A 25,478-nucleotide genomic window follows, 5' to 3' on the forward strand; every position below is an offset into this window, starting at 1 on the left:
TTGTTCTGTGGCACTTCCTGTTTTTCATTTGCTTGACGCTTTTGTTCGCCGGGGCGTGAGTACGTTTATGACCTTTATGTTATAATTGGGGAAGGTCTGTTTTATCTGCTTTTATATTTCGTATTTACTGCACAATCTTCTGTAGGCAGTTATTTTAGATTACAGTGTCTTCTGTTGCTTATATTCTGTTTCTGGACGAAGACCTTGAATTAGTAAAACTTACAATTCAGAATGAAGCAGATGAGCCTAAAACCTTTTGGCTTGTGTACCTTTTAAATTGCTCTAGCAAGAAGATACATAACTGACTAGAAGACTATCATCTCCCCCTTTTCTGGTTCCACTTCAAAGCGCTGCTGCTGAGCATGAATTGGAGGTCTCTAGAAAAACATAGTAAGTTTACTATTACTGAGTTGCTGCAGGAATGCCTCACTCATCCTCATTTCTCTTAACCAACCATGGGTTGCAGGAACAGAAGGGAAGGTAGTGGTATAATCTGTATCAAAAGACCTGCTGGCCCCAGCTTTATCACATGGAATTTCCATAACTATCCAAATATCTAGTTAGACCTCTAGTAGTCCTGAATGGCCCTGCAAGGAGTGTTAGGCAGAGAAGCATCAGCTCATGCTCAGAGCTTTGACCTACAAGTCAACAAGGAGAGTGATAGGGAGAAAATGGAATTCCAGGTAAAGCATTCTGCGGTCTGGGGGGAAAGGATGAGAAGACACATTTCTCCTCTTTTCCTGATGTCTTGCCTTTTGTTGTTTCTTTTCCTAGGAACCGGAAGGCAGTTCTGAAAAAGCAAGCGTGGCCAGAGTGGAATGAAAAAACAATGTTCCTGCCTTCATTTAAATAGTTAAAATAGAGATATTTCTATAATTGGAACATTAAAATAACACTTAAAATGAGCTCTCGTTACTGTACTTAGGTTTCCACATATAATGGCTGCTATTCACTATATTTTACCAATACTTGACATGCTTTAAAAGCCTCTGCCTCACTTTGCTTCTTAGCTGAAACCCTGATAGTCTTTCTACCTTTTCATTCGTCTTAAATGAAATATTACTGGAAAAATTACAGGTAGTCTTTGATTAATGCCTGGTTGCTTAATGACCATTTGAAGTTATGATGGCCTCCAAAAGGTTACTTTGTCACACAGTAGCCCCACAGTCATTTGACTACAGGTGTATGCAACCCATTCAATGTAGTGCTCCATGGTCATGTGTCTGATTTGCAACATTTTTTTGCTGCATATACTGAATGTTTTAGAATATCTCAATTTATTCATAAATATAAAGATTAACAACATGACTAAAGGATAATAATTCCAATTACTAATGAAAGAAGTATCCATAAATACATTATCTTACAAAGCCCAACGTCAGTAGCTTTAGATCAGATTGGTTTCCACACAATTATATTTTATTTATTTCAGCTTTTTTATTCGTTTATCAGCCAAAATGTCTGCTGAAGTCCTTTCTTAAGACTATTTGGATAACCTGCTACATCAGAGCTACATAAGTTGTAGATGGAAATGGGCCATGTTACTAAATTAAAAATATTAGCTGTCTGCAAAGAAATAGCTGGTATGCTAATTATAGGTACTCCTCAACTTACATCCATAATTGAGTCCAAAACATTTGTTGTAAACTGAAACATTTGTTAAGTGCATTTCCCCCCATTCTACAACCTTTCTTGTCAGTTGTTAAGTGAATCACTTCAATTGTCAAATTAGTAACAATTGTTAAGCGAATCTGGTTTTCCCATTGACTGTCAGAAGGTCACAAAAGGTAATCACATGACACTGCAATAGTCATAAAAGTCAGTTCCCAAGTGTCTCAGTTTTGATCATGTGACCATGAGGATGCTACTACAGTGGTGTGAAAAACTGTCATAAATTACTTTTTTCAGTGCCATTGTGAATTTGAACGGTCACTAAGTGGTCTGCTGTAAGTTGAGGAGTACCAGTCTGATGGCTGGTAGAGCAGCAACAGAGCTGGTGGCATTGGTAAGCTTGGATGTGTTGGAGCAGTGTGGTAATGGTTGCAGATCATTCCTGATAGAAGTAAAATTATTTTTTTATTATTAAAAGAAATATGCAGGCCATGTCTTGTACCAGCCTGCTGTACATGCTTTTCCAGACAGATCATATCAGTTTGAATATGATTAATACCAACCAAATTCTCTAAGAATTCCTTCCACTCAAAATACATCCCATAAAAATTAAAAATGTCTGGTGAAATATTGCTTCAAGATCGCCTAAAAAGATTGCCTGTTTCACAAAAACCCAATAGTGATATTCTTTGCCATTAAATTTATATATATATATATATTATATATATATATATATATATAAATATTTTTTATTAATTTTCAATAAACAAACATACACGAACAAAACACAAAACATGAAAACATAAAACTTCTTTTTGGAAAGCGGCTTAGTCCCGGGTTACATCTTTTTGTACAGACATAAATCAAATTCATGCTCACTTTATATACCATTTCATATCTTATTTACCATTCTACATTTTCTATATAGCTTCTCCCCTCTTTTCACTCTCTTAATTCTATTTTATTTATTTCATCTCAATTTAAATAATTAAACTTGTATCTTTTGTCTGTTCTATTTCAATTATCTATTATCTTTTCTCATTAACACAAAATTTCTCCTGTAATCACTAATTGAAGTATGACGCCTTTATATCTTTCCCCTAAATTTAGCACTTAAAATAATATATAATTTTCATTCTGAATCTGCTTAGTACATTCTAAAGCTACGTACTATATTTTAAAATAGGAAAATAATAAGTTTATAATATAATTAAAACAATAATCCATAGCAAATTAAACTATATCATTAAATCTTAAGCATTTTACACATTCCTTTGTAATATTTTATCCCATTTTATAATCATATAATGTTCCAGTTTTCTAACATTATTTCAAATACAAATACCACAATACAGTCCTATGTACTTTTGCAGAATCTCTTTTTTAATTATATTTTTACCCATTATCTCTGAATAAATCCTGTTTCTTTACATCTTGTTTCAAATCTTTGTAACTTCTCTTCCCTTTTTCCCTTACTTTCTTCTCCAATCTAGCCTTTTACCCCCCCGTCTCTTGATCTCCACCCTTTAATCTCCACCCTCTTTTCTGTTGCTTTCTGACATTGTATCGATTTTTCACCTTATTTTTCCCTTTTTGGTTGTTTTTTTAAGTCTTAAATTCTCCATTCTCTTTCCCTTTTCTTCCCCAGCTAAAGTTGTTTGTTCATTAAAGATGGCTTCTTCTTCTTCATCCCAACTTTCTTGTTCTTGTAATTTCTGATAGGTAGAAATCGCCATTTCTAAGAAATGAAAAACAGATCCAGAAGAGCCCTTCCCTTCTTGTTCCTCTTCTTTTAGCTTTTTAAATTCCATTTTCAGCTCATCAGTAATGCCATTGTGAAAAATTTTTAAACAACCCAAATGTTTTTAGTCTTTCAAATAATAATTTCCAAAGGTCCCAAAGTCACCAAGCAATCCAAATAGACACAAACTGTTTCATTTAGCACTTTCTTCTTTTTATACTTTCTCTTCCTGGGGTACAGTTCAATTGCAAAGTTCCAAAGTATATCTTTTAGAAGTCTTGTTACAATTTAACTCTGATCTTATAAGTTCCAAGCAGCCTCCTCCAGCAAAATCTTAATATTAATTCTTTTCCTCTCCCTTCCCACTTATAGCAAAAAAAATTTTTTTTTTAATTCCAATGTTCAGAAATCTTTAATGTCCCCTTGGCTTTAATTTTCAAATTTAATTACCTGCTGGTGCCAAAATGGGTTTTTCCGATTTCCATCTGCTATCACCGTAAGGAAGGAGAGTGAAAAAAAACCAAACTTTCCCTTTTAATTTTCATCCGCCGCTTTTTCCAATCTTCGTTGGGAACAATGTATCTTTAATGAAATTAAAATTCCAGGGTATTTAAATGTTACTTGTTATCCCGGTTCAGCCAAAAACTTTCACTTTCTCAGCTTCCTCCTGAACATTCTTGTCCAGATGAAAGCTTCTTTGTGGCGGCCATTGCTGACCGCCGCTCCACCGCTTTTGGAAAAGGGAGTTAAGCCAGCTGAGGAGGGGGGTTGCGATTCCCTCAGACCCCTGCTGGATCTCCCCTATCTTCAGTTACCTCTATGGGGTAACTATTAGCCCCCAAATCCAGCTGGATCGGGGGCACTCCAGCGGCGAGCGCAGCAGGAACCGTGCATGATCGTGGATTCCTCCCGCTGCCGAAGCCTTGCAAACCGGAAGTCCGCCATTAAATATATATTGATGGGTCCACTCCAATATATATTGCAGTGAAGCACAACACAGATGGCATTCAATATAATTTTAATATTTTTTAAAAAATATTTCTTGGATTTATACAACTGCCGTATCTCACATTAGCAATTCTGGATGTCTTACAATGTTTAAAAACAATACAGTAGTGAAATGCACAATATAAACAGCAGCCAAGAAAACAAATCAGTCTAAAAAGTGTTATTGATTAGTGTGCTTAATGAATCCAATGAAATGGTTGCATTATTCAAATTCATATATTTAATAAAATTACAGAATAATTATAGAAAACAAAAAATAATTATTCCTAAATTATTCCTAATTTAGGATTGCTATGATTATGTTCATGTCATTCAATTACAGCAATATTTGTTCTAATTACACTTGCACTGTTTTTCTTTGACAGACTGCCTTTTATCCATTTTGCAGATGAAGAGTGTCTAAAATCACCACCACGATTGCACATGTGTAGCCTCGCCTTAACTGATTTTTGGATCTCCTTATATGCAACTTCACAAATTGCAACTCAGTCTAGTCTTGTATCATTCACTAATCATGACCTACCCGTAAGCACATCAGTCTCTAAGTAACACTTTAACCTTAAAATACACCCATGTTTTAAAAGCCTTATAAACAGCTATTTAAGTACTTTTTGCATGCAAATGAAAAAAAATCACATTTTATCCATTTTTTACCGAAAAAATACAATACTAAATTAGAAAATAATATAAATTAAATTTTTTGATATCCTGTATGATTGTCAAAATCATAATTAGCAGTGTGCTGCCTCGCTTGGCTTAAAACATTTGACCAAATTACTCCTTTTTCTTTTCTTTGTGAAATCTTTCCAATAAAGCCCGGCAGATGCTTCCAGGAATTTGCTGGTGCTTTCTAATTAATGACTGGAGTGCAATTTGGGTCTGAAAATGAAAGTAAAGAAAAAGGAAGAAATGATAAAACATTTCATTATCACAATTATATTGGTAATAAGGGTTCACTAGAAGAATAAATGATAAATTTATGAAAGAAACATCCTTGGTACTCTCAAATCCAAGTACTATCTAAGCCCAATCCTTTGTTCTGTGGCCCCAAAAGGTTCGGAACAAATAGAGGCATTATATAAAAGTATAGCTGCTGTTTAACTTTTTAATTTTCATAGAAAAGTATACAGACTGGAAATATTTTGATAAATTATTTGGGGGTCCCTTCTCCCTCCAATTCCCAGATCTAGACTAAATAAGGTCTATGACTCTTATAAATCTAAGAAGATTACAACTCTTCTTTTTTATATATATTTTTAAATCCCTTTTATTCTACCACCTCTTACTATATTTGACAAAAGTATCAGCAGTATAGTTCTTCAGGTTTTGTGATTCTATAATCCAAGTACTTGAGGTGGACACTTAACATTAGAACCATTATTAGAAAGGCACAATAAAAAAAATGTTCTTCCTGCATCAGCTCAGGAAATTCAAGCTGCCCCAGGGGTTTGACACAGTTTTACAGAGGAATTATTAAATCTTGTCATTTGTACTTCTGTACTGGTACAGCAACTAAATAGGACAGTTAGATACTCCAATTGAAAGACTGCAGAATTAACAATTGCAAGCAGTCTGCTTTCCATAGAAGACCTGTATATTGCGCAAGGAGGCTGAAAATATATCTATTTAGAACCCTCACATCCTGAACTTAAACTGTTTCAACTCTTCCCTTTGGGACAGTGCTGTAGGGCAGTGGCCCCCAACCTTTTTTGTGCCACGGCCCAGTACCGGCATCACAAAATGATCTGCGGCCCGGTACTGGCATCACAAAATCATCCATGGTCTGGTACCGGCATCAGCACGCATGGCAAGGCGAGCCGAGCGACCGGCCAGCCAGCCATCCCCCGCTTCTCCCCGCCACCTTCAACTCCTCCTTTGTACCTTTGTCGATGGGCTTCGGGACAGCTTCGGGACGGTCGCTCGGCTCGTCTTGCCTTGGGTGCTGAAAGAATCCTCGCGCCTTAGTTTTGTTTGAAGCCGCCCCCCCCCCTTCGATGAAACTAAGGCGCGAGGATTCCTTAAGGACCCAAACGCCGCTTTCCAACCAGAAAAGCTCACCGGAAGCACTTTCTCATCAAAACAAGGTGGCGGCGCCCAGCAAACCGGCGGCCCGGTAGAAAATGTTCCACGGACCGGTAGCGGTCCGCGGCCCGGTGGTTGGGGACCCCTGCTGTAGGGCATTACATACCAAAATAACTAGACACAGGGACAGTTTTTTCCATTGTGCTATCTGCTAAACACCTAATTTTCACAGTGCTGTCTAATAGCTACATGTATTTACCCATGTAATATGTATACTGCTGTAGTATTATTAAAAGAAAAAAAGAGTAGCTCCAAATACATATTTCAACCTTTATTTATATATTATACTTATTTCAATCATGCTTAATAAGCCTTTTAAAAGTGTAAACAATACAATATAATTTAGGTAGCTTAGATATTTTGTTTGTTTCAAACAAGATCATGAATGGATACACTAACGGGAAGCTCCAAACTAAATTTAATTTTAGAAATTGTTTAATTAAATTGATTATATTTGCCTTAATACATTTGAAGTCCTTCTAAATATGGGCTGCTGAGGCAGATAGGCTGGCTTCAATGTGATGGTTTTTTATGTTTCTTTTTAAAGCATTCTCCAAAGTTTTATCAATATAATTTACAAAACAATGTATCATGATTTTTAATATGGAATTGCTTGCTAAAATATGCTTACTTCAGTGTTTTTGAATAAGCACGTCTTTGAAATTAATTAAGTGCCAGACTTCCTAACCAACTGTCACTGCAAGAAACCTAGGTAGCCTCTGAGAACTAGCCAGGAATCCGTATTGGAAATAAGATCTTTTACCTCCTACTGTTTCCAGAATTTTTACAGAGATTTCCTTCCAATGATTATTTATTACTCTTATGGACATGCATTAGCTAGGAGTACAGGCAGCCTTCTGGTTAAGAACACATTCCATTCTTAACTCTGTCTTTAACCTGATTTTGTATTTAAGTTGAATTTCATACTGGCTACCTGTTGCTAGAAGTGGCAGGTGGTATTCTCCTTCCTTAAACTAGTGAACTACTGGCGCAACTTGTTGCTTTCAGAAACCACAGAAAACAGGCTCTATATTGAAAGAGTATGGCTTCAGCCTTCTGTTGGCTTGTGTCTTCCACCATTTTTGGTGATGGATAGCCTGTTTGGATGTCAGGATTTTCTTTAAGTAAGGCATTCTTAGCCCGGCGATTGTGTAAATTTAACATCAAGTTTGTTATTATGCAGCCACTTTATTTCCCCAACTAAATTTATAAAGAATTAAGATTTCTAAATATATTTGTTACTATAGAAACCCTAACAAGGAGGTAACGATAGAATAACTGCAATTGCATTCATGGACTTCAATAAGGCACCACTAATTTGGGCGCCTCCAGAGGAGGTATGGAGAACTGAATTTCACAAAGCCAATGGCCATGGCAAATCCAAGGAATTGGTGAGAAGACCAGTTCCTTAGAATCTCTCTGGATAAAGAGAAGGCAAGAGATTGTGCATATATACCCTGGGTGGCTGCTCTTTGTGAGACTTCAGGAGGCAGTTTTGTGGGTTTGGGTGCTGAGAAAAATAGGGATCAGTTGTGAAAGATCAGCACCCAACGCTTGGTTTTCAAAACGAGCCTGGGAATCTTGCTCTGCCAATTGGCCTGATGCCCCAAGGGGCTTTATGAAATATTTTAATATTATCACTATATTTCTTTTACTAAGCCACCTAAAGTTCCCTTTTGGTAAGATGGGTGGCATATCAGTTTCATAATAAATAAATAATAATAAAAACATCACTAATTTTAACTATAAATTTATGAAGGCACAAAAGCTTCATACATTAATCTATAAATCATAACATTAATCTATAAATAAACCTGGAGTCTTGAATGTGTTAAGGGTCCCGTTTCCTGGTTGTATTGCTAACTGGCCAAGTATCTCAGCTGCTATGTATATATTTTTAATGTTTTTATTGTTTCTTATTGTTTTAAAATGTTTTTAGTTTTTTAACTAATCTGTTTTTTGAGTTGTAAGCTGCCCAGAATCAGAATGAAATGGACAGCTATAGAAAGTGAAAAAGTAATAAAGATGATAAAATAAGAAAATAAAATATAAAATAAAGTGTAATTTCCACAATTTAGTTACAGAATTTGGTCATGACTAGATCTTACTTGCACTGTTTTAAAAATACAAAAAGAAAATACTTTTCCAGGAATAATTTGAATTATATTAGTCTTATAAAAAGCTATGAGACATTAAATTAATGTTGTACATTAATTTAAAATATATTCTTGAAATTTGTTGACAAGCAAGAATTGAAGATGTTTAAACTGATAAACAAATCATACTTTTGCAGCTAATTCCTCAGCAGTTACATTTGGATTATACAGAATGGGTTCTCCAATGTAAGTACGAAATTTGACTGGAAATCCACCGCACACTGGAAGGAAGGGGATTCGGCTATATTCATATAGCCTCCTAGCTAAAGCTCCTGTGAAAGAAAGAAGTTAAAACGAAAATATAATATGAATCAGATTAAATATCTAAACTACATGTTATTGGAATCACTTTATAGAACTGTAGTTGCTCTTCAGCTGCAATATAGCCATAAAGCTAATCATTTAAATAAAAATAACACACCTGCATATACATGTGCGCACACACATACACAATTTCTGTGCAAGCAAAAAATTAAAACATGGGTTTCTATTTAGTATTGCATCCTAAATTCACTCCCTTAAAAGGGGTTTTGACAAAATCCATTGCTTCAGCTGGAGAACAAGGAATCTGTATAGCAGATTAACAGGAAAAAAATGCTGTAAGAGACCATATTCCCTATCTCCTGGGTTGTATGTTGGCTGGTTATTTTACAGTTAGAAAAGTTTCATGAAGAGCTTTTATAGACATTGGACTTCAGCAGAAGCCTGGAACCAAAGAGAAAAGGGGCATAGGGAAGACTGCTTTTCCTTAAGACCTTCCTCAGGCAATGCTTAATTTACCTAAGGCTTCCTCTGGATTCAACCAAGATTTCACCAGAATATAGTCAATTTCTCCTTGTTAACATTTGAATTAGCAGATGCCCATATACCATGCCTCTACCTTTAGATTCAAAAGACTGAGTATTTTAGCTAAATAATTGATTACATGGGCAATTAAACTAGTAATTATGAAAATACTCTGCAAAGGAAAAAAATCCCACAGACAGAAATATATATGCTTATTAGAGGAGCCTTTGTGGCTCAGTGGTTAGAGTGCAGTACTGCAAGCTACTACTACTGCAATTTGGCAGATCGAATCCCACCAGGCTCAAGGTTGACTCAACCTTCCATCCTTCCGAGGTGGGTAAAACGAGGACCCAAATTGTTGTGGGCAATATACTGACTCTAAAACTGTTTTGAGAGGGCTATAAAGCACTATAAAGTGGTATATAAGTCTAAGTGCTATTGCTATTGTAGTTTGATTTCCTCTTTTTTTTCAAAATATGAGTACTTAAACTGCTATTTTTAAAATAATTATATATGCTTACACATTCAACTTAGAGATCTGTGAGAGATAGAATCTGACTCAAGATTCTTATACTCTAAGACTCTCAGTTTTGCTACATGTTTATGCCTTAAATCATACTGTTTTCTTCATAGGAACTACAAGAATTATAAATTTGGTTAGCATTGAGAATACTATCTCAAGAATATAATCTTTCTCTACTTGATTTTACTTTATTAGTATAATTTAAGATGAAAACTGCCAACACAATTCTTCTAAGGCAGGGCATGATAGTCTTTTCAGCTGCTAGATTTTATTAAAAATGTAATTTGAAAGATCTATAGATAATATCTGGAGGTGCTGTTGGTACTCTTATGCCTGAGGATGTCCTCCTTTTTCAGCATATCAGATTATCTGCTATCCAAGTGGGATGTTCTTCACACCGAGTTAGCGTTAATAAAGAAGCAGAAATTTAAAAACTTAAGTGAAGATTAGGACATTTCATTAACAATGTTAAAGCAACAATTTTCTCAGCAGCAATTTATAATTGAGAAACATCAGTAGGTTTGGTTACTAGGAATAGCATGTATCAATGTAATAAGAACCACTGGTCTATCAGTCCTGATCTAAGTAAACTTTTCCTGTACTCTTGAATTTATAAACAAAAAGCAGAAATTCACTCTGAATGTTGTTACAAACTAATGTAAGCTAAAAAAAAAAAAGCTGCCTTGACAATATTAGAACATAGAATCATAGGCTAGAAGGGACCATGGAGGTCTTCTAGACTAACCCCCTGCTCAAGGCAAGACACTTTATACTATCCTGGTCAACTGGTTATCCAGTCTATTTTTGAAAATCTTCAGTGATGCAGAACCCACAGCTCCAGGGGACAAGCTATACATTGATTAATTGTTCTCAGTGTCAGAAAATTTCTCCTCCTAGGTTTCATCTCTCTTTAACAAGCTTCCACTCATTATTCCTGTCCTGCTCTCTGGTGCTTTAGAAAATAACTCAATCCTCTCTTTTCTGTGACAGCCCTTCAAGTACTGAAAGGCTGTCGTCATATTCCCCTTAATCCTTTCCTTTGATAAGCTAGACATACCTAGCTCCCTCAGCTGGTCATCATATCATTTAGCCTTCAGACTCTTCATCATCTTCATTGCTCTTTGCAGAGAAGAGTATGCATTTTCTAGGGCCTCACAACCTTATTTGATTATGAATGCAGTATTCCTAGTGCAGTACAGAACTGTTATCATTTCTCACGATCTTGATGCTATCTCTCTGTGGGTGCATTATAGGATTGCATTGGACTTTTTGACAGCTGCAGCACTTTGCTACTCATACTTTAGTGGTGGTCCCCTAGGACACTTAAGATTTCCTCTCACAGTTACTATTGTTGAGGCACAAACAATTCTGTACCTAAGCATTTGTTTTTTCCTACTTAACTGCAAGACCTTACTGTTTTCACAATTGAATTGCATCTTGCTAGATATGGCCCAATGCTCAAGTCTGCCAAGAGCCTTCTGAATCTTGGCTGTATCTTCCAAAGTGTTAGAAATTTCCCCCAGCTCGATGTCATCTGCAAATTTGATGAGCTCCCTTTCTATCCCTTCATCTAGGTTACCTAAGAAGCTATTGAAGAATACTGGATCCAAGACAAAACCTTGACGTACTCTACTGCAAGCTTCCATCCATGTAGATGTTGACCCATTGTGGACTACATACTGGGTATAGACGATCAGCCAATTGAAAATCCATCTGGTGGTGGTTACTATCTATCCTGCATTGTTTTATCTTACCAAGAAATAGATTGTGGTCTACTTTTTCAAAGTCCTTATTAAAGCCCAAGTATTCTGTGTCCATAGCATTTTGCTACTCCCCTAATTTAGTCACTTTATCAAAGAAGGCAGTACGGTTTGTCTGGCATGATTTTTTTTTCCAACAAATCTATGCTGGCTTCTAGCAATCACCAAGTTCATTTGTAGGTGCTCACAAATCCTTTGCTTGATTTTCTTTTCATTGATTTTCCCAGGTACTTCATATCAAACTAGTTAACCTATAATTTCCTAGACCCATTCGCCCCCTCCCTTTTTTGTAGATTTGAACCATATCAGCTCTTTTCCAATCATCTGTTACTTCCCTGTGCTACAGGGGTTTGAAAGATTACAGTCAGTGGCTCTGAAATTATTTCTGCCTGCTCCGATGGCAGATAGATTGATCACTGAATGATTCTGTGAGCAACTCAATCTGCCTGCTTTGCCTGATTTTGGGTAAAAGTTGCTCTTTTTTTAAAATAAAAAATTCAATATTTACATGCATGGTGTGTTGTGAGTTAATTTTGTGAGTTTGCTTGATAGCAAATTTTATGAGGTTGCTTGCAAGCAAATTTTATGTGACAGACTGAGCTAGCCAATGGCAGATAGATAGATCTCTGAATGAATCTGTGATTCTGTGAGCAATTCAATGTGCCTGCTTTGCCTGATTTTGGGTAAAAGTTTCTCTTTTTTATAAAAAAAATTCAATATTTATATAAATATTTATAATATTTACATACAAGCCATGCCCAGCCAGTCACATAACCACCAAGCCACATCCACAAATTAGGCCACACCCACAGAACCGGTTAGTGGTCCCTGGGATCTAAAATTATGAGTTTGGTCGTCCCTGAGGTCCAAAAGGCTGGCGACCCCTGATCTAGAACAAGTAATTTATAGTTCCCCAGGCTGGATATCAATACTGATTCCTCACCTATTTTGCAGATTCAAGCTACTTTCTGGTTTTCTGTTTTGGTTATATTCCCCTCTTTCCATTTTTCATACTTGACTTTTTTGTATGGTGCTTTTTTGTTTTTCTTTCTCTGTGGTATTGTTTTTTCTTGCAACTTCATTATCTTATTTTCTCAGTTGATTTTCTCAGGCTAGTTAAAGTCCCCCCATAACTACAGTGGTTTCTTGTACAGCTCAGCTAACTGAGTATCAAAGAGTTCATCTATTCCTCTGGTTTGTTGGGTGGCCTGCAGTCCATACTTATAGTTATTTCTTTTTCATCTGATGTTTACCCAAATATCTTCAAGGAGTCTTTAATCCCTAATAATGTGCAGTAATTTCCTACGTACAAGTTTCAGTAATAGCTACATCATATTTGCTCTCATAAACTAGGATTTCGTGCTATCCCACTTGTTTCCTATACTTTGGGCACTGGTATTCAGGCATTTGAACACTTTATGATTGACTATAGTTTTGCTTCCTTTATCTTCTGATTTGTACTTGTGTGTCCCTTGTTCATTATTCCCTTTCTTGTTATCTGGTTTGCTGTGTTGGGTTTAGTCCTATGAAATAATTTCCTTCCTCCTCCAGTTTTAGTTTAAAGCCCTTCAGATGGTCTGAGCCAATTGTTTCCCAAACACTTACTTGCTGGTCTTTGTGAGGTGCAATCTATCTCTTGCTATAAGCCTTTCCTATAAGTAGTATAATCTAGATGGTACCATTATTTAGCCAGAAATTTACATCTACTATGTTCCCTCAGAATGTTGACCTTTTTGTTGGATATACAGATGAGAACACCAGTTGCACTCCTGTCTCTGGTTTTCCTGACTAATTGCTCACAGTTCGTTAGAATTGTTTTCAGGCTCTTAGTTGTATTATTTGTTCCAACGTGACTGAGGAGAAAGAGATAGCAATCTGTAGGCTTGATTATTTCTGTCATATTTTTAATCTTTGCAACAATGTCTTAAGGGACGTATGTAGACAACATACTTCCTTCAAGAAATTGTCTGGTCTACAAATTGATGAATCTGTTCATCTGATATTGAGTCATCACACATCTTTTTTCTTTGGGAAAGTCTGAGCTACTTTATTTCTTATTATCGAAACCTTATTTATCACTGAAACATTTGAGAAATTTTTCTTGTCTTTTCTTCAGCTGTCTATGTGTTTCCTTCCTGGGGAACGCTATGAAAGTTTCAGTTGGGTTACCTTCTCAATCTTTGTTCTTTACCTGACATACTACCTTTCCCTTGCCCTTCTTCTTGTTTGGATAGAGACTTCTGATTTTAACAGTTCATGATCTTCATCTTCACTATTGAAACTTGCCTAAAGCGTAAGATGGGTGGCAAATAAATTTGATAAATTAACTTGAAAGTGTTTAGTGTGGGATTGTCAGTAGTTTTAGTGGCTTGACTTGCCTTTAAATTTTTTACCTTTTATTCAAGTAATCTAACTAATTTACACCTATTGCAAGTATCATTTGAGTCCTCCATAGGTAGGAATAGAAACATTGTGTACACATTGCATGTAACAATGTTACTAGACTCTTTCCCCATGGCTTTGTTATTTTTCATACAAAAATTTATTTTATAGTATTTTTTATAACTCCACAAGAAGTAGACAAATAGTTTTTCTCTTGTTTATAAGTCCTCAAGAAGTAGAGCAGTCTTTATAAAAAAAGTAGAAAACATACGGTATATAAAAGAAAATCAAGAAATAAATGAGTTTTATCAAAAGAGTTATAATATGTATAAAAATAATAAAAAATGAAAAAATGACATACATACATATACATATATACATATAGATATATATATATGACATAAAACAGAAAAATACAGAAAAGACTGCTATTGAATATCTCTTGTTTTCTTCATTTCCAACAAAAAGACATGTTTCAAATGCCATTTAAAAAAACAGAATATAGAAGGTGGGTTGTAGCTTGAAAGTCAAAGAAACATGGTCAGGGGATTTATTTGGAATGAATTTAAGTCTCCAGGGTCAAATTAATTGCATTCTAGATACTGAAGGAGCTTGCCAATAATCTGATCAAGTTAACAATCAAGTAAGAAAAGATTTCTGCAAGTGGTAACAAGCTGATCAGAAGCTTACCAACAGTGCAAAGATTCAAATGAAAAGAGATTGCATAGCAGGATGGTGGAGCTAAGTAATAAATTTGTTTAGCTCCTGGCTTAGTTAACACTGTGAGAACTGATAAATTTGGTTCTGATTTCATACTGCCACAAAAATTCTGAATGGGAATGCTACAATTAAGTCCTAACAAGACAGAAAGCAGATTAACAATTTATAGCATAAGATGATGGGGAGGTTCAGGGTATAGATGAATGAATAAGAAATCTGGGATGTAAAGAAATCCCATATATCAATGGAAGAAATTCAATATATCATGTAGGAGATGATAGATTGAACCAGAGGGAGACGTCAAGTGCATCATCAGTCTCAAATCTCTGTACCCACAAGGGATCTAAGTCCAGTCCACCTGGAATTCTGTTGACTCTTATCTACCACCAATTCATTTTGACCATTAATAGTTCAGGTTCTTAGAGTGTTAGCCTGCAATAAACGTATATTCATTTGAATCAACTTGGCTCCTGATTTCCTGTGCTTCACATGCTTCACTTTGCTACATTTTTATTTCAAATATTGCTCTTCAGTTATCAGCAATGAGCAGAGAACAGGGTGTAGCAAATTGTAATAGGGTTACAACATCTCTTTGCAAAGCACTCTGAAGACTTGATGCATATCACTCTTGTGATTAAAAGCTATAATTATTATGCAGATTCCCACCTTCCTGCTTCATTTTCCAAATAGGAAAAAGGATAAACAAAGCATCTATTTTTTATGGATCCTCTGACAATCTAAAATGCTACTGTTTGGAATGGTGTGAAGCTAAACAACGAAGCACAGTGGTGACTGTGTACCATGCAATACATTGTTTTAGTTTCCCAAGAAAAGTTTGTCAACATCAAGGCAATTAAAAGTGCAACAGAGTAAAAATACTTTATCATTCTATTACACTGGTGGACTCAACCATGAACTGAGCTAAATTCTGCTTCACAAAAAGAATGAGGCTATGGACCTCTTTGTGTTTTATACTCTATCTAGATGCTATACAAAACATAGAGCTATAGACTGAACTACAAATAATTTTCAAATTAAAATATGTAATATAAGTATGCCTTACTTGATTGCCCAAAGATCCAATATCCTTCTCGAATATTTTGGGTACACATGGGTATAATAGGCTAAAAAAAGAGATACGTTTAAAAATATTTAATTATATTAAAGTATTAAGAGACCATCAGTCCCTATTTTATTTATTTATTATTATACAGGTAGTCTTCAATTTCCAACAATTAATTTAGGGACTGAAGTTACAACAGGATTGAAAAAAGTTACTTGGACCGTTTTTACACTTACAACCATTGCAACAACCCCATGGTCACTTGATCAAAAATAAGACATTTGGCAACTGGCTCATATTTATGACGTTTGCAGGGTCCCAGGTCATATGATCACCATTTGTGACTTTCTGACAAGAAAAGTCAATGAGGAAGCAAGATTCACTTAACAACAGTGTTATTAACTTAAGAACTGCAATGATTCATTTAACAACTGTGGCAAAGAAAGTTGTAAAGTGGGGAAAAGCTCATTTGACAACTGTCTTGTTTAGCAACAGAAGTTTTGGACTCAATTGTGGTCATAAGTCAAGGACTACCTGTACTTCATATTTCTTAATCTCCCATTTCCCTTGGAGAGGGATCTGGGGAGTACATGATATCATCAATACAATAAAACATTAAAATCAGAATAATTAAAAATTTTAAAATTATAAAAACATTATTATAAAAAATTCAGAAGGTGAAGAATTAGTCCAAGAAGCACAGGTGGCTGTTTTGAATATGTATGAGAGGAGCCAAGTTCTTCATCATTTTAAGCTACTCTTTGTACAAAAGTTGGGATAAACATTGAACTCTTGGGCAGCCCTTATTTTGATACCCTGAGGTCTTTTCACAGAGCAGGTATCAATTTCTTACTGATCTTGCTTAGTTATAATGCACACATAACATTCTTATCTTTTCTGACTCAATCTGCACTTAAAGTATGCCTATTTATTGTCACTCATTAACTGGAGTTTTTCTTTAATATTTAAGAAAATTATTTCTTTATATTTCTTTAAGCCTCATAATCTTTCATTTCTATATGCTTAAAACAAATATAAGGCTAGCAACACCAATCATAATGTAGTAATGTCTGGACAAATAATTTTATTACATTTTGCAAAGCATACACATAAAAAAAACAAATTAACAATCAAGAAAAAAGATAAAGAGTAAAAAGAGAATAGGGATAGAAAAGTATAAAGAAAAAGAAAGGAAAACACAAATATATACAAACAATGATACTTAGCTGTTTCCAAGGATATGAAAAACTTTTTTTATGTTCCCTTTTATTTTGGGAAGAAAATGGACATTTTGTTACGGTCTTAAACTAAGAATTGAATATAATGTAGTAATGTTTGTATTGCAAGTCAATCACCCATGCTAAATGTCAATCTATTCAGTCATGTAGCAGGAAGTTCTGGATTATACCTTACATTTGTCTGTGTTTAACATCCATAATATATTTGGTTATTCACAGTGTTCCTCCTATGTAGTATGCATCTCATGAACCAGAATGGCTTTTTTTTCCAAGCACAAATTATAAAGAGAAACTCAGATAAATATAGAACAGGCAGTACTAAAATAAACACTCCTTCTAAAATGGAAGCAATAATGTTATTACCCAGAAAAAAAATCAGGGAACTTTTTAGGGCCAATGGCACAGAGGAAATTTGAACACTTGCAGCAAATACTTTCATAGTTTCCTGTTGCACCTTCAGAAAATAGCTTCCATGTGGATATGACAGGTCACAAAAAGCCCTATTTATTACAATGGGACTTTTTAAAATTGCTGTGATGTTCTCTATAATCCTAGGTTTGTTTCTGTACCATCATCATCTCCACCATCCCATTGCTTTGTTGAGAAACATCTATGTTAAATCTTCCAGCACTTAACTAGCCATCCAGTTATTTGATGAGTGACCATATATATTTCTTTTTCATTTCTTTTCTAAGAAAAGTTATGAGAGGTCTAAACAAGTTTCTAGAAATATACAATAGCCTGGAATTTTGGATTCCTGGCATGCCCATTTTCTATTTTCTAAAAATAGTAGGTAAGTCCTACTTGATTGTCTGTAGACTGCTTTAACTCAAACATTTCTTCTACTAACAAGTTAGTGTTGCACATGATCACAATTATTTCATAGGCCTCTTTAATAATGGCCTCTGGGATTTGTTGCCCACACATGATAGCTCATTGGTTGTTTTCATTCTGTGCTTTCACATCCAGTGCTTTCACTACCGGTTCTGTGGGCGGGGCTTGGTGGGTGTGGCAGGGGAAGGATACTGTAAAATCTCCAGTCAGAGGTGGTACTTGCTAGTTCTCCAAACTACTCAAAATTTCTGCTACTGGTTCTCCAGAACTGGTCAGAACCTGCTGAATACCACCTCTGTATTTTATACACGTATTTCAAGACGACTCTCTTTGATACTCACTATTTAATCTCTGAAGTATACTCAAGACAGAGCATCTGTAATTTTACTTAATCTTTGTTTAGGTTAAAACTGAAGTCAAAGCCTTACCACCGAAATGTCAAAAACTGTTGGATTCTGAGTGCAGTGTTAATTAGTCTCTCTTCTTATATTGGAGATTGGTTTTCATCTTAAACTTTCTTCTATGCATGGATAAACTCTTACTAATCATTCAATTATTTTGGTTTAATTTGGTAGACATAATCTGAAAATAAAATTTTATTACTTTACTTTTTTCATGTCCCACATGAAGTCTCAAATTTCTGCAATAGGATTTAAAAGGCATTGCTTTCTCAATCCCTGAGTATAAATGTATTATACAATTCAAGGAAATCTGCTCCAGCCATTGCCTAGAATTTTCTATGTGATCTTTTTTTCATGGCAGCTAATTGCTGTCATGTAATCCTTCCTGTCAAAAAATCCTTGCTGGAAGCATTTCCTTTGATTTCCCAGGAAACTTCAAGTTTAGCAATGATTCCAGAGTATCTTTTTTTAAAAAAAAGAAGAGGAGGAAGAAGAAGCTAACAGCAAAAAAGCACTATTCTGTAAAGGTTGTTTGGTAATGTTGCAACTGATCTTCCAGTCTTTTGCTGATTCTGTTTTACAGTGCAACAATAATCCCTGTAAAACAATGTAAACACTGTAAAACAGGTTTAATAAATCTTTTATTAAAAATCAGAAAGTTTTAAAAAATGTTTGGTTTTGGTTTTAATCAAACTTTGGACTCTAGCATCCATTACTGCTGCAAAATAATTCATTTCTGAACACCATGTGTTGTTCATTAACAGGAAAGCTATGGTATGGTGGAAAAGAAGATAATTTAAAACTGATGGGGTAGAACTATCAGCAGGTCACATGGCAAACATTTACACCAGTTACAAGTACCTGGTATCCCACAATTACATGGGAATCACATGGCAGGCAAAGAAGACAGCAACATTTGAGTACCATCAAAGGATAACACAGGTCCTGAAGAGCCAATACAATGGGAAGAACAAGATACACACCATCAATGTGTGTGTGTGTGTCCTGCCAGTCATCCAATACCCTAACAGTATAGTGAACTGGCCAAAGCAGGACATGCCGCTGTAAAGTTCTGGAAGTTTCTCATAATGTTTGGATGAGAAAGAGAAGAGAAGGAATCTGGTGTCAAAGTAATTGTTGTGGATGAAACTCAGAATATTCAAGTGTACATCAGTAAGAGGACACCAAAAGATGAGATCCTGAAAAAAATGCCTGAAGCAGAAACAGATATGGAAGATATCTGATATCAGATATCAAGCAGAGGAAGTGCCATGGCAAGGCAAGGCCCTGCATTGGATGCATCATTAACATCTGGGCAATCCTACTTGCATTGATGTACTGATCATAGCAGCACAATAGTAACTAAGCAATAGATTCATAAAAGCATGAACCAAGGATAGTAGACAGGTTCAGACTATGCAAAGAGGACACAGTTGAGGTTCAGACTATGCAAAGAGAGGACACAGAAGATTTCATTTATTCCCCTTTCATCCAAGTCACTATTTTCTATGTGCTAGTCAGTCCCAGATAGGCCCATAGATACTTAACTACCTTGCCTTGGTCAATTGAGAATTTTACATAACGCTTTTAAATAAGGTGATAATAACAATTAGATTATCAGTTTTAGTCATGCTTGTGACAAATGCAGCATTCACTACTAATGGTAAAATCAGCTGGTAATTTTGGCCAGAGTACCATAAATGGAAACAAAGTCCCACTTTAATTCTCTGTTCTAACAAGTAAGATAGCCTTGTTGCAGTGTATAGCTAAACTTAGTAAACTTATTTTTGGATAAAAATTAAGTGAACTGTAAATGGCTGAATAAGATTAGAATGCCTCCCCTACTCTTGATTATTAAAAAATAAAAAATACTGGGTCTGAAGGGATAGAATGAAAAAAACCCCCACCAGGGAACAAAAAAGAGTTGAAATTCTAGGAATCTTAGCAAAAATGACCCAACTGTTTGAGATTTAATTTTCTCTCCAAGTTCTGTACAGTGATACCTCAGTACTCATCATTGTTTCCAGAAGGTGTGATGAGTACCAGAAACGATGAGTACCAAACAATTTTTCCCATAAAGAATAATAAAGTGAGTCACAAGGCAGCCTGCACTGTCAGTTCTAGCTTGTATGTTAAGTACCAAACAAACAACGAGTACCAGGACAAAAATTTTCCCATCAAGATGTATTGAGTACCAAATTCGATGAGTTTCAAAGCAGTTGAGTACCAAGGTACCACTATTTTTTAAAATTATTTCTATTTGCATGATTAGCTTCATTAAACATTCTAAAATGGCCCTTACTTAATGTTTTTGAACTTTCCCTCCATATTGGATACCTGTATCAATCATTATTATGTATACACAAAATAAAAAAAAACCTTTGGAATAGGTCAGGGCTTCTCATTTTTTAACTGAATGAATATCTAAGAGGCTTAAAAATATAAAAATTGTAGTTGTGAAATAATTGAATATTAAGAAAATATTTGATATATTGAAATATTTATCATTAAGATAATGGAAGAACAATATTTTCTTTCATAGCAGTAAAGTCACAGAAGCAAAGATAGTATTCAGCAGGTTCTGACCAGTTCTGGAGAACCGGTAGCGGAAATTTTGAGTAGTTTGGACAACCAGCAAATACCACCTCTGACTGGAGATTTTACATTATCCTTCCCCTGCCACACCCACCAAGCCACGCCCACAGAACCGGTATTAAAAAATATTGAATCCTACGACTGCACAGAATATATGATATAAGCAGTAGGGGAGTACAATATGGACCTAAGTTATTGAAGGAAAAGAGTTCTACTGTCATGACCATGAAGAAGTAAGTCAAAAATGATTCATTTTGTTCCAAAATTGGAAAATATGAAATAGGCTACCATTATAGTACTTCTTTAACTCTCAAACAGCAGTTACAATAAATATACTTTATGAGCTGCTATCCTCAAGAAAACCTATTACCTTCTTTAAAAAAAACTAAGTTTTCCAGTTGTTTAACATCATGTTTTGTCTGATAAAACATATTCAGCAAAGATTTAATAATGAAATGAACACCATACTTACCACTTTCATATCTACAGCTAATTGAGCAAAACCTTTACGCTTATGCCATATGAGCTTGTATGATTTATCACTAAAGAGTGCTTCTCTCATTCCTCCTGGAGAAATTCCAAGTAGCTTGCCTTTCTTGAGAACATTTAAACACTCTTCCTTTTTATTTTGAATAATACCTGTCACACCAGTTAATGCTTGAACACCTGAAAGAAAGTGCAATATTATAAATAATATGCTATGTGTAAAGATCTTTGAAGTTGCATTAATGATTTACCTTAAGGTAATAGAGGGGATCAAATCAGAATTTTAAAGTGTGTGGGTCTGATTGGGTTTCTGTGTAAGGAGAAAGATATTTTTAGTCTTCATTTATTTTTATTTTTATTTAACCTGAAGGCTGAAATATCAGTTTTATGAAAATATACTTTCAATTAAATAACATACCGTACTTTTAATTAATTTTCTATGTTAAAAGGTGCAGAACCTATTTCAAACTGATACTTTTAAATTATTTTTAATACATGTAAGTCATTATGGAAATATTTCACATGTTTGGCCAAATAAAAGCATTTTCAAAATTTATACTATTAAAGAATTTATTAAGACATTGAAAATTAATCAGTAATACAAAAATTGTGTCCATACTATAGATTTAAAAAGAAAGCTAAGAAATGGGCAATGTCACAGCATAATTTTATATTACTTTGTTAACTGTGTTGCCTAATCATGTACTTGTGTGGAAAATTTGAAATTTGTATGGAACTGTGTTTTTTTAAAATGAGCCTAATTTAGAGTATAAAAGAGCAATTCAGCACTACGCCAATGGAAGATGAGGTGCATTATGCCTGAACTACCTAATTTACAGTTTTTTCCCTTGTTTGTGGAAATGAATTAAAGGAATTAAACACTACCCCTAAACTCAATTCAGGTCACTCTAAGCGTTTGTTCCATGTGTTCTCTATGCTAAAAACTCAGTTCATCAACAGTGTTTCTGCAAAACATCCAGAACTGCAGTATGTTTGTTTGAGGTTAGTTTTGTGTAACACTTCTACTAATGACCTATTCTCTATTATTTCATTTTCTTTTCATGAGCAACCTATTCTAAGAACTGATTAGATTATGTCAGAGGCCTATGTAGAACTGTTACTTTCATATATAGATAAGAATATGATTCAATACTTTTTTCTACTCTTTTGTTTAACATCCTTCTAAATCATTTTATAGCTAATACTAGCTAACAACTTTTAGCAAATTAGAAAGACAGCCACTGGCTCCCAACACAGGAAACTGATTGTATAAAAAATCCATATTTCAAGCTTCCCAAAGTTTTGAAAAACAAACTGAATGAAACATTTTACCATCATACATATTAATATAACTTATAAACATCACCTGGAAATACGAAAAGACAATCATCTGCTATTGAGTAACAACACCTGCGCTTCAGAATAAAAATTTTAGCCAGAAAATACAAGTAGTCCAAGGGAAGCGCTCCATGGTAATAAATAATTAGCCCTGGTCCATCTGGTATGTTTTCAATGCCATGTAGCTCATACCCTGTTTGAAATGGAAAGTATAAATCAATGGTTATTATGCAATATAACCCAATAATGCACTAATTAAAATATTTACTACATGAATGTTTCTATTGCAAAATATCAAATTTTAAATATGATTAACTAGTAAGTATCAAAGTCACAATCAAACAACTGCCTGAAATTCCCATGTACTGAAGCTGCCATCTACAGTCAAACATAGTTTGAATTATGAGTATATTTTCTGTGGAATTAAGAACTTCTTTCATTTATGGAGTCATAGCAAATGGTGGCAACTAATTGACCTGGGTTGATTAGACCTAATTAGTACTTAAGTGAAAACTAATAAGAATTTCCAGACCTGTAGTCTGCTTCAGAAAAATTAGGCATGCCTCAGACTTCACTAATACAACTTCTGTAACGTTGCTAAGAAAACTGTATTGCACATGTCTAGTATGATGTTGGGGAAGTGCCAGGGGTGGGTTTCTATTGGTTCTGTCCACCTCTGTAGAACCGGTTGCTCCAAAGAGCAGCAGACATAGAACCGGTTCTATGTCTGCTGCTATTTTGGCCCGCCCGGCCACCCGGGCTGTTACCCGACCTTTATTTCCTGCTTTTTCAACTGCAGCTGCTTTGCACAACACAGCTGCAGTTGAAAAAACAGGAAACAAGGGCTTTTCCAACCGCTGCGCACTTGCACACAGCGCTGCTCAGCTGTCCGGGCAGCTCAGCAGGTTGTAAACTTGTAAATATTAGTCCGTGGTGCTAATAGACAGAACCGGTAGTTATACCAGCCAGATCCCATCCCTGGGAAGTGCTAACCATTCAAAAAAGAGTTTTCCAAAAATCCATTCACTGAAACATTCCAGTGAGTGAGCAAGAGAGAAGGCATTTTCTTCAATTAACTGGTCTTTTTGCATCCCAAGATCTATCCACAACTTGTATCTACCCTGCTCCCACCTTCTGTACCCATGGTACAGTTTGCTACAGATTTTACAGGGAGGAAAGAACCAGCAAATACTACTGCCTCACTTATTTATTCAGAGCACCCACAGCAGAATTCTTATGAGATGTCTTCAATGATAGATTCCTGTGCTAGAAATGAACTGTCTGAGGAACACTTGGCAGTAGGGAAAAGGCTATGCTATGGTGCATAAACTTGAGCATCTGCAGATAACAAGCCTGTCACTCAAGTGCTTCGACTCAACAATTAGAGCATCCTTCTCAGTTGGTAATAACAAGGATGCTGCAATTTGTTTTTATAATCACACCACAAGATACTACTGGAGCAGATGTATTTGTAAATCTGTAGCCCTCACAGAGAACTGTGGCAATGACCCGTTGTTCCTCCTGACCAAAAGCAGAGCGTTGTAAATAATCAACTGTTTGGTGTTGGTTGGTTTCATTTTTGTACCAAAATGCAAATGTTTTCTACTACAAAAAGGTGAAATAAAATTACACTGCTTGTATTTTTGTGTTTATGTTTGTGACAAGTCTCACTTTCCAGGCATGTAATGAAGGCTATACTGTCTTTGGGCTCGTTTACTGAATCATAACATCCAATCATAATGGATTAGTAGAAGTTGAAAGAAAAAACAAGACCGGAGTCTCCTCCAGTGACTCTCTTTTTCCTTTCAGTGCAGAAAAATGCTTCAGCAATACTAGTTGCTTGAAAAATGGCATTTCTCAAGTAGCAAAAAGCCAGAACTAATTATAATGGTAGGCATATTATGGTAGTTGTGGTACCAGTAGGAAACATAACTCTTAACACACACTATCATTCACTATTAGATTTGCAACCATCAGGAACTGAAATTTGACATTATTTGAAGGATAAGTAATTGCCCAACCCTATATACTGCAGGGCTGGGTGATTTCTGATCCTTCAAACAGCTAGTGACAAAATCCAAAGAAAGAAGAAACATCAAGTAAAGTGACACAATTATTTAAGAAATAAGTAAAGTATATTAAGTACTAAAATATTATTTGTGAGCACACTCTGGATGTTGGTCAATGTTCCCAATTTCAGTAGTTTTGTATAATGCATATTGACAATTGGAGAGCTAGCTAATAATAGCTATTTGTTTAAAAACAAATATTGTTTTAACTGTTGGTTCTTCACATCCAGAACCATGTTCAGTGATATAGGCAGCCATATACATTTATTAAGTGAATAATTTATGGAAGATTTTATTACAAAATACTGTGAGTTAAACATCCATTATCTCAGTAAGTACAGTTATGCTGATATAATCCAACAAATCTAGATAATTCTGTAACAGATCTAAGTTTCTCACTAATACATATTTGCTTACCATGCCATAATCTTCCACATCCATCCAATATGATTGCTATTATTAGCCTCACAGGATCCCATATATTACTAGAATAATTTCCATTCAGTTTGCGAATCCTTTCATACAGGAGGAGGAATAAACCAGAAAAATAGAAAAATAATACAATGGCAAGTGGAACGGCAAATAATATAGTAGCAAGCAGTAGCACTGAGTAAACAACTATATAAAGAAGATTGTTAAGAAGCCATTCTTCCAAAAGATATTGAAGGCATGTAGAAAAGATCAT

At 35.2% G+C, this 25,478-nt stretch overlaps 1 protein-coding gene and 2 long non-coding RNA genes across 4 annotated transcripts in view; 2 read left to right on the forward strand and 1 right to left on the reverse strand.

Annotated features, from left to right (window-relative positions):
• The window catches only part of LOC148131471 (uncharacterized), a 43,987-nt gene extending 21,228 nt beyond the window's left edge, over positions 1–22,759 (forward strand). The window contains exon 3 of the long non-coding RNA XR_015748904.1: positions 19,070–22,759. This is a non-coding gene — a long non-coding RNA (uncharacterized LOC148131471). The remainder of the gene's footprint in view (positions 1–19,069) is intronic.
• LOC113413857 (uncharacterized) lies at positions 8–11,801 on the forward strand. 2 transcript variants are annotated; one of them, XR_015748902.1, is made up of 4 exons: positions 8–390; positions 775–852; positions 4,749–4,885; positions 11,482–11,801. It is a non-coding gene; the product is annotated as an uncharacterized LOC113413857 (long non-coding RNA). The 2 variants fall into 2 exon arrangements; XR_015748903.1 differs by lacking the exons at positions 775–852; positions 4,749–4,885.
• Positions 5,135–25,478, reverse strand: LOC113413856 (DGAT1/2-independent enzyme synthesizing storage lipids-like). The gene is made up of 6 exons (XM_026670446.2): positions 25,211–25,478; positions 22,753–22,917; positions 21,373–21,566; positions 15,833–15,893; positions 8,728–8,867; positions 5,135–5,239 (listed from the first exon to the last, which is right to left on the reverse strand). Exons 1-6 carry the CDS (start codon positions 25,476–25,478, stop codon positions 5,135–5,137), a joined length of 933 nt encoding a protein of 310 aa, XP_026526231.2.

The sequence above is a fragment of the Notechis scutatus genome, chromosome 3 (assembly GCF_049901735.1).
Source record: "Notechis scutatus isolate UNSWTSFEM ecotype Mainland chromosome 3, rNotScu1.2, whole genome shotgun sequence".
NCBI lineage: Eukaryota > Metazoa > Chordata > Lepidosauria > Squamata > Elapidae > Notechis > Notechis scutatus.

Bases quoted from the DNA above. Each gene is read 5' to 3' on its own strand.
- LOC113413856 (XM_026670446.2), bottom strand. From the start codon at position 25,478: ATGATCTTTTCTACATGCCTTCAATATCTTTTGGAAGAATGGCTTCTT. The intron at 15,894-21,372 runs GTAAGTATGGTG...CTCTTTTTTTAG, and splicing joins TAGCTGTAGATATGAAAGTG to CCTATTATACCCATGTGTAC. The intron at 5,240-8,727 runs GTATGATTTGTT...TTTCATTTTCAG, and splicing joins CTGAGGAATTAGCTGCAAAA to ACCCAAATTGCACTCCAGTC.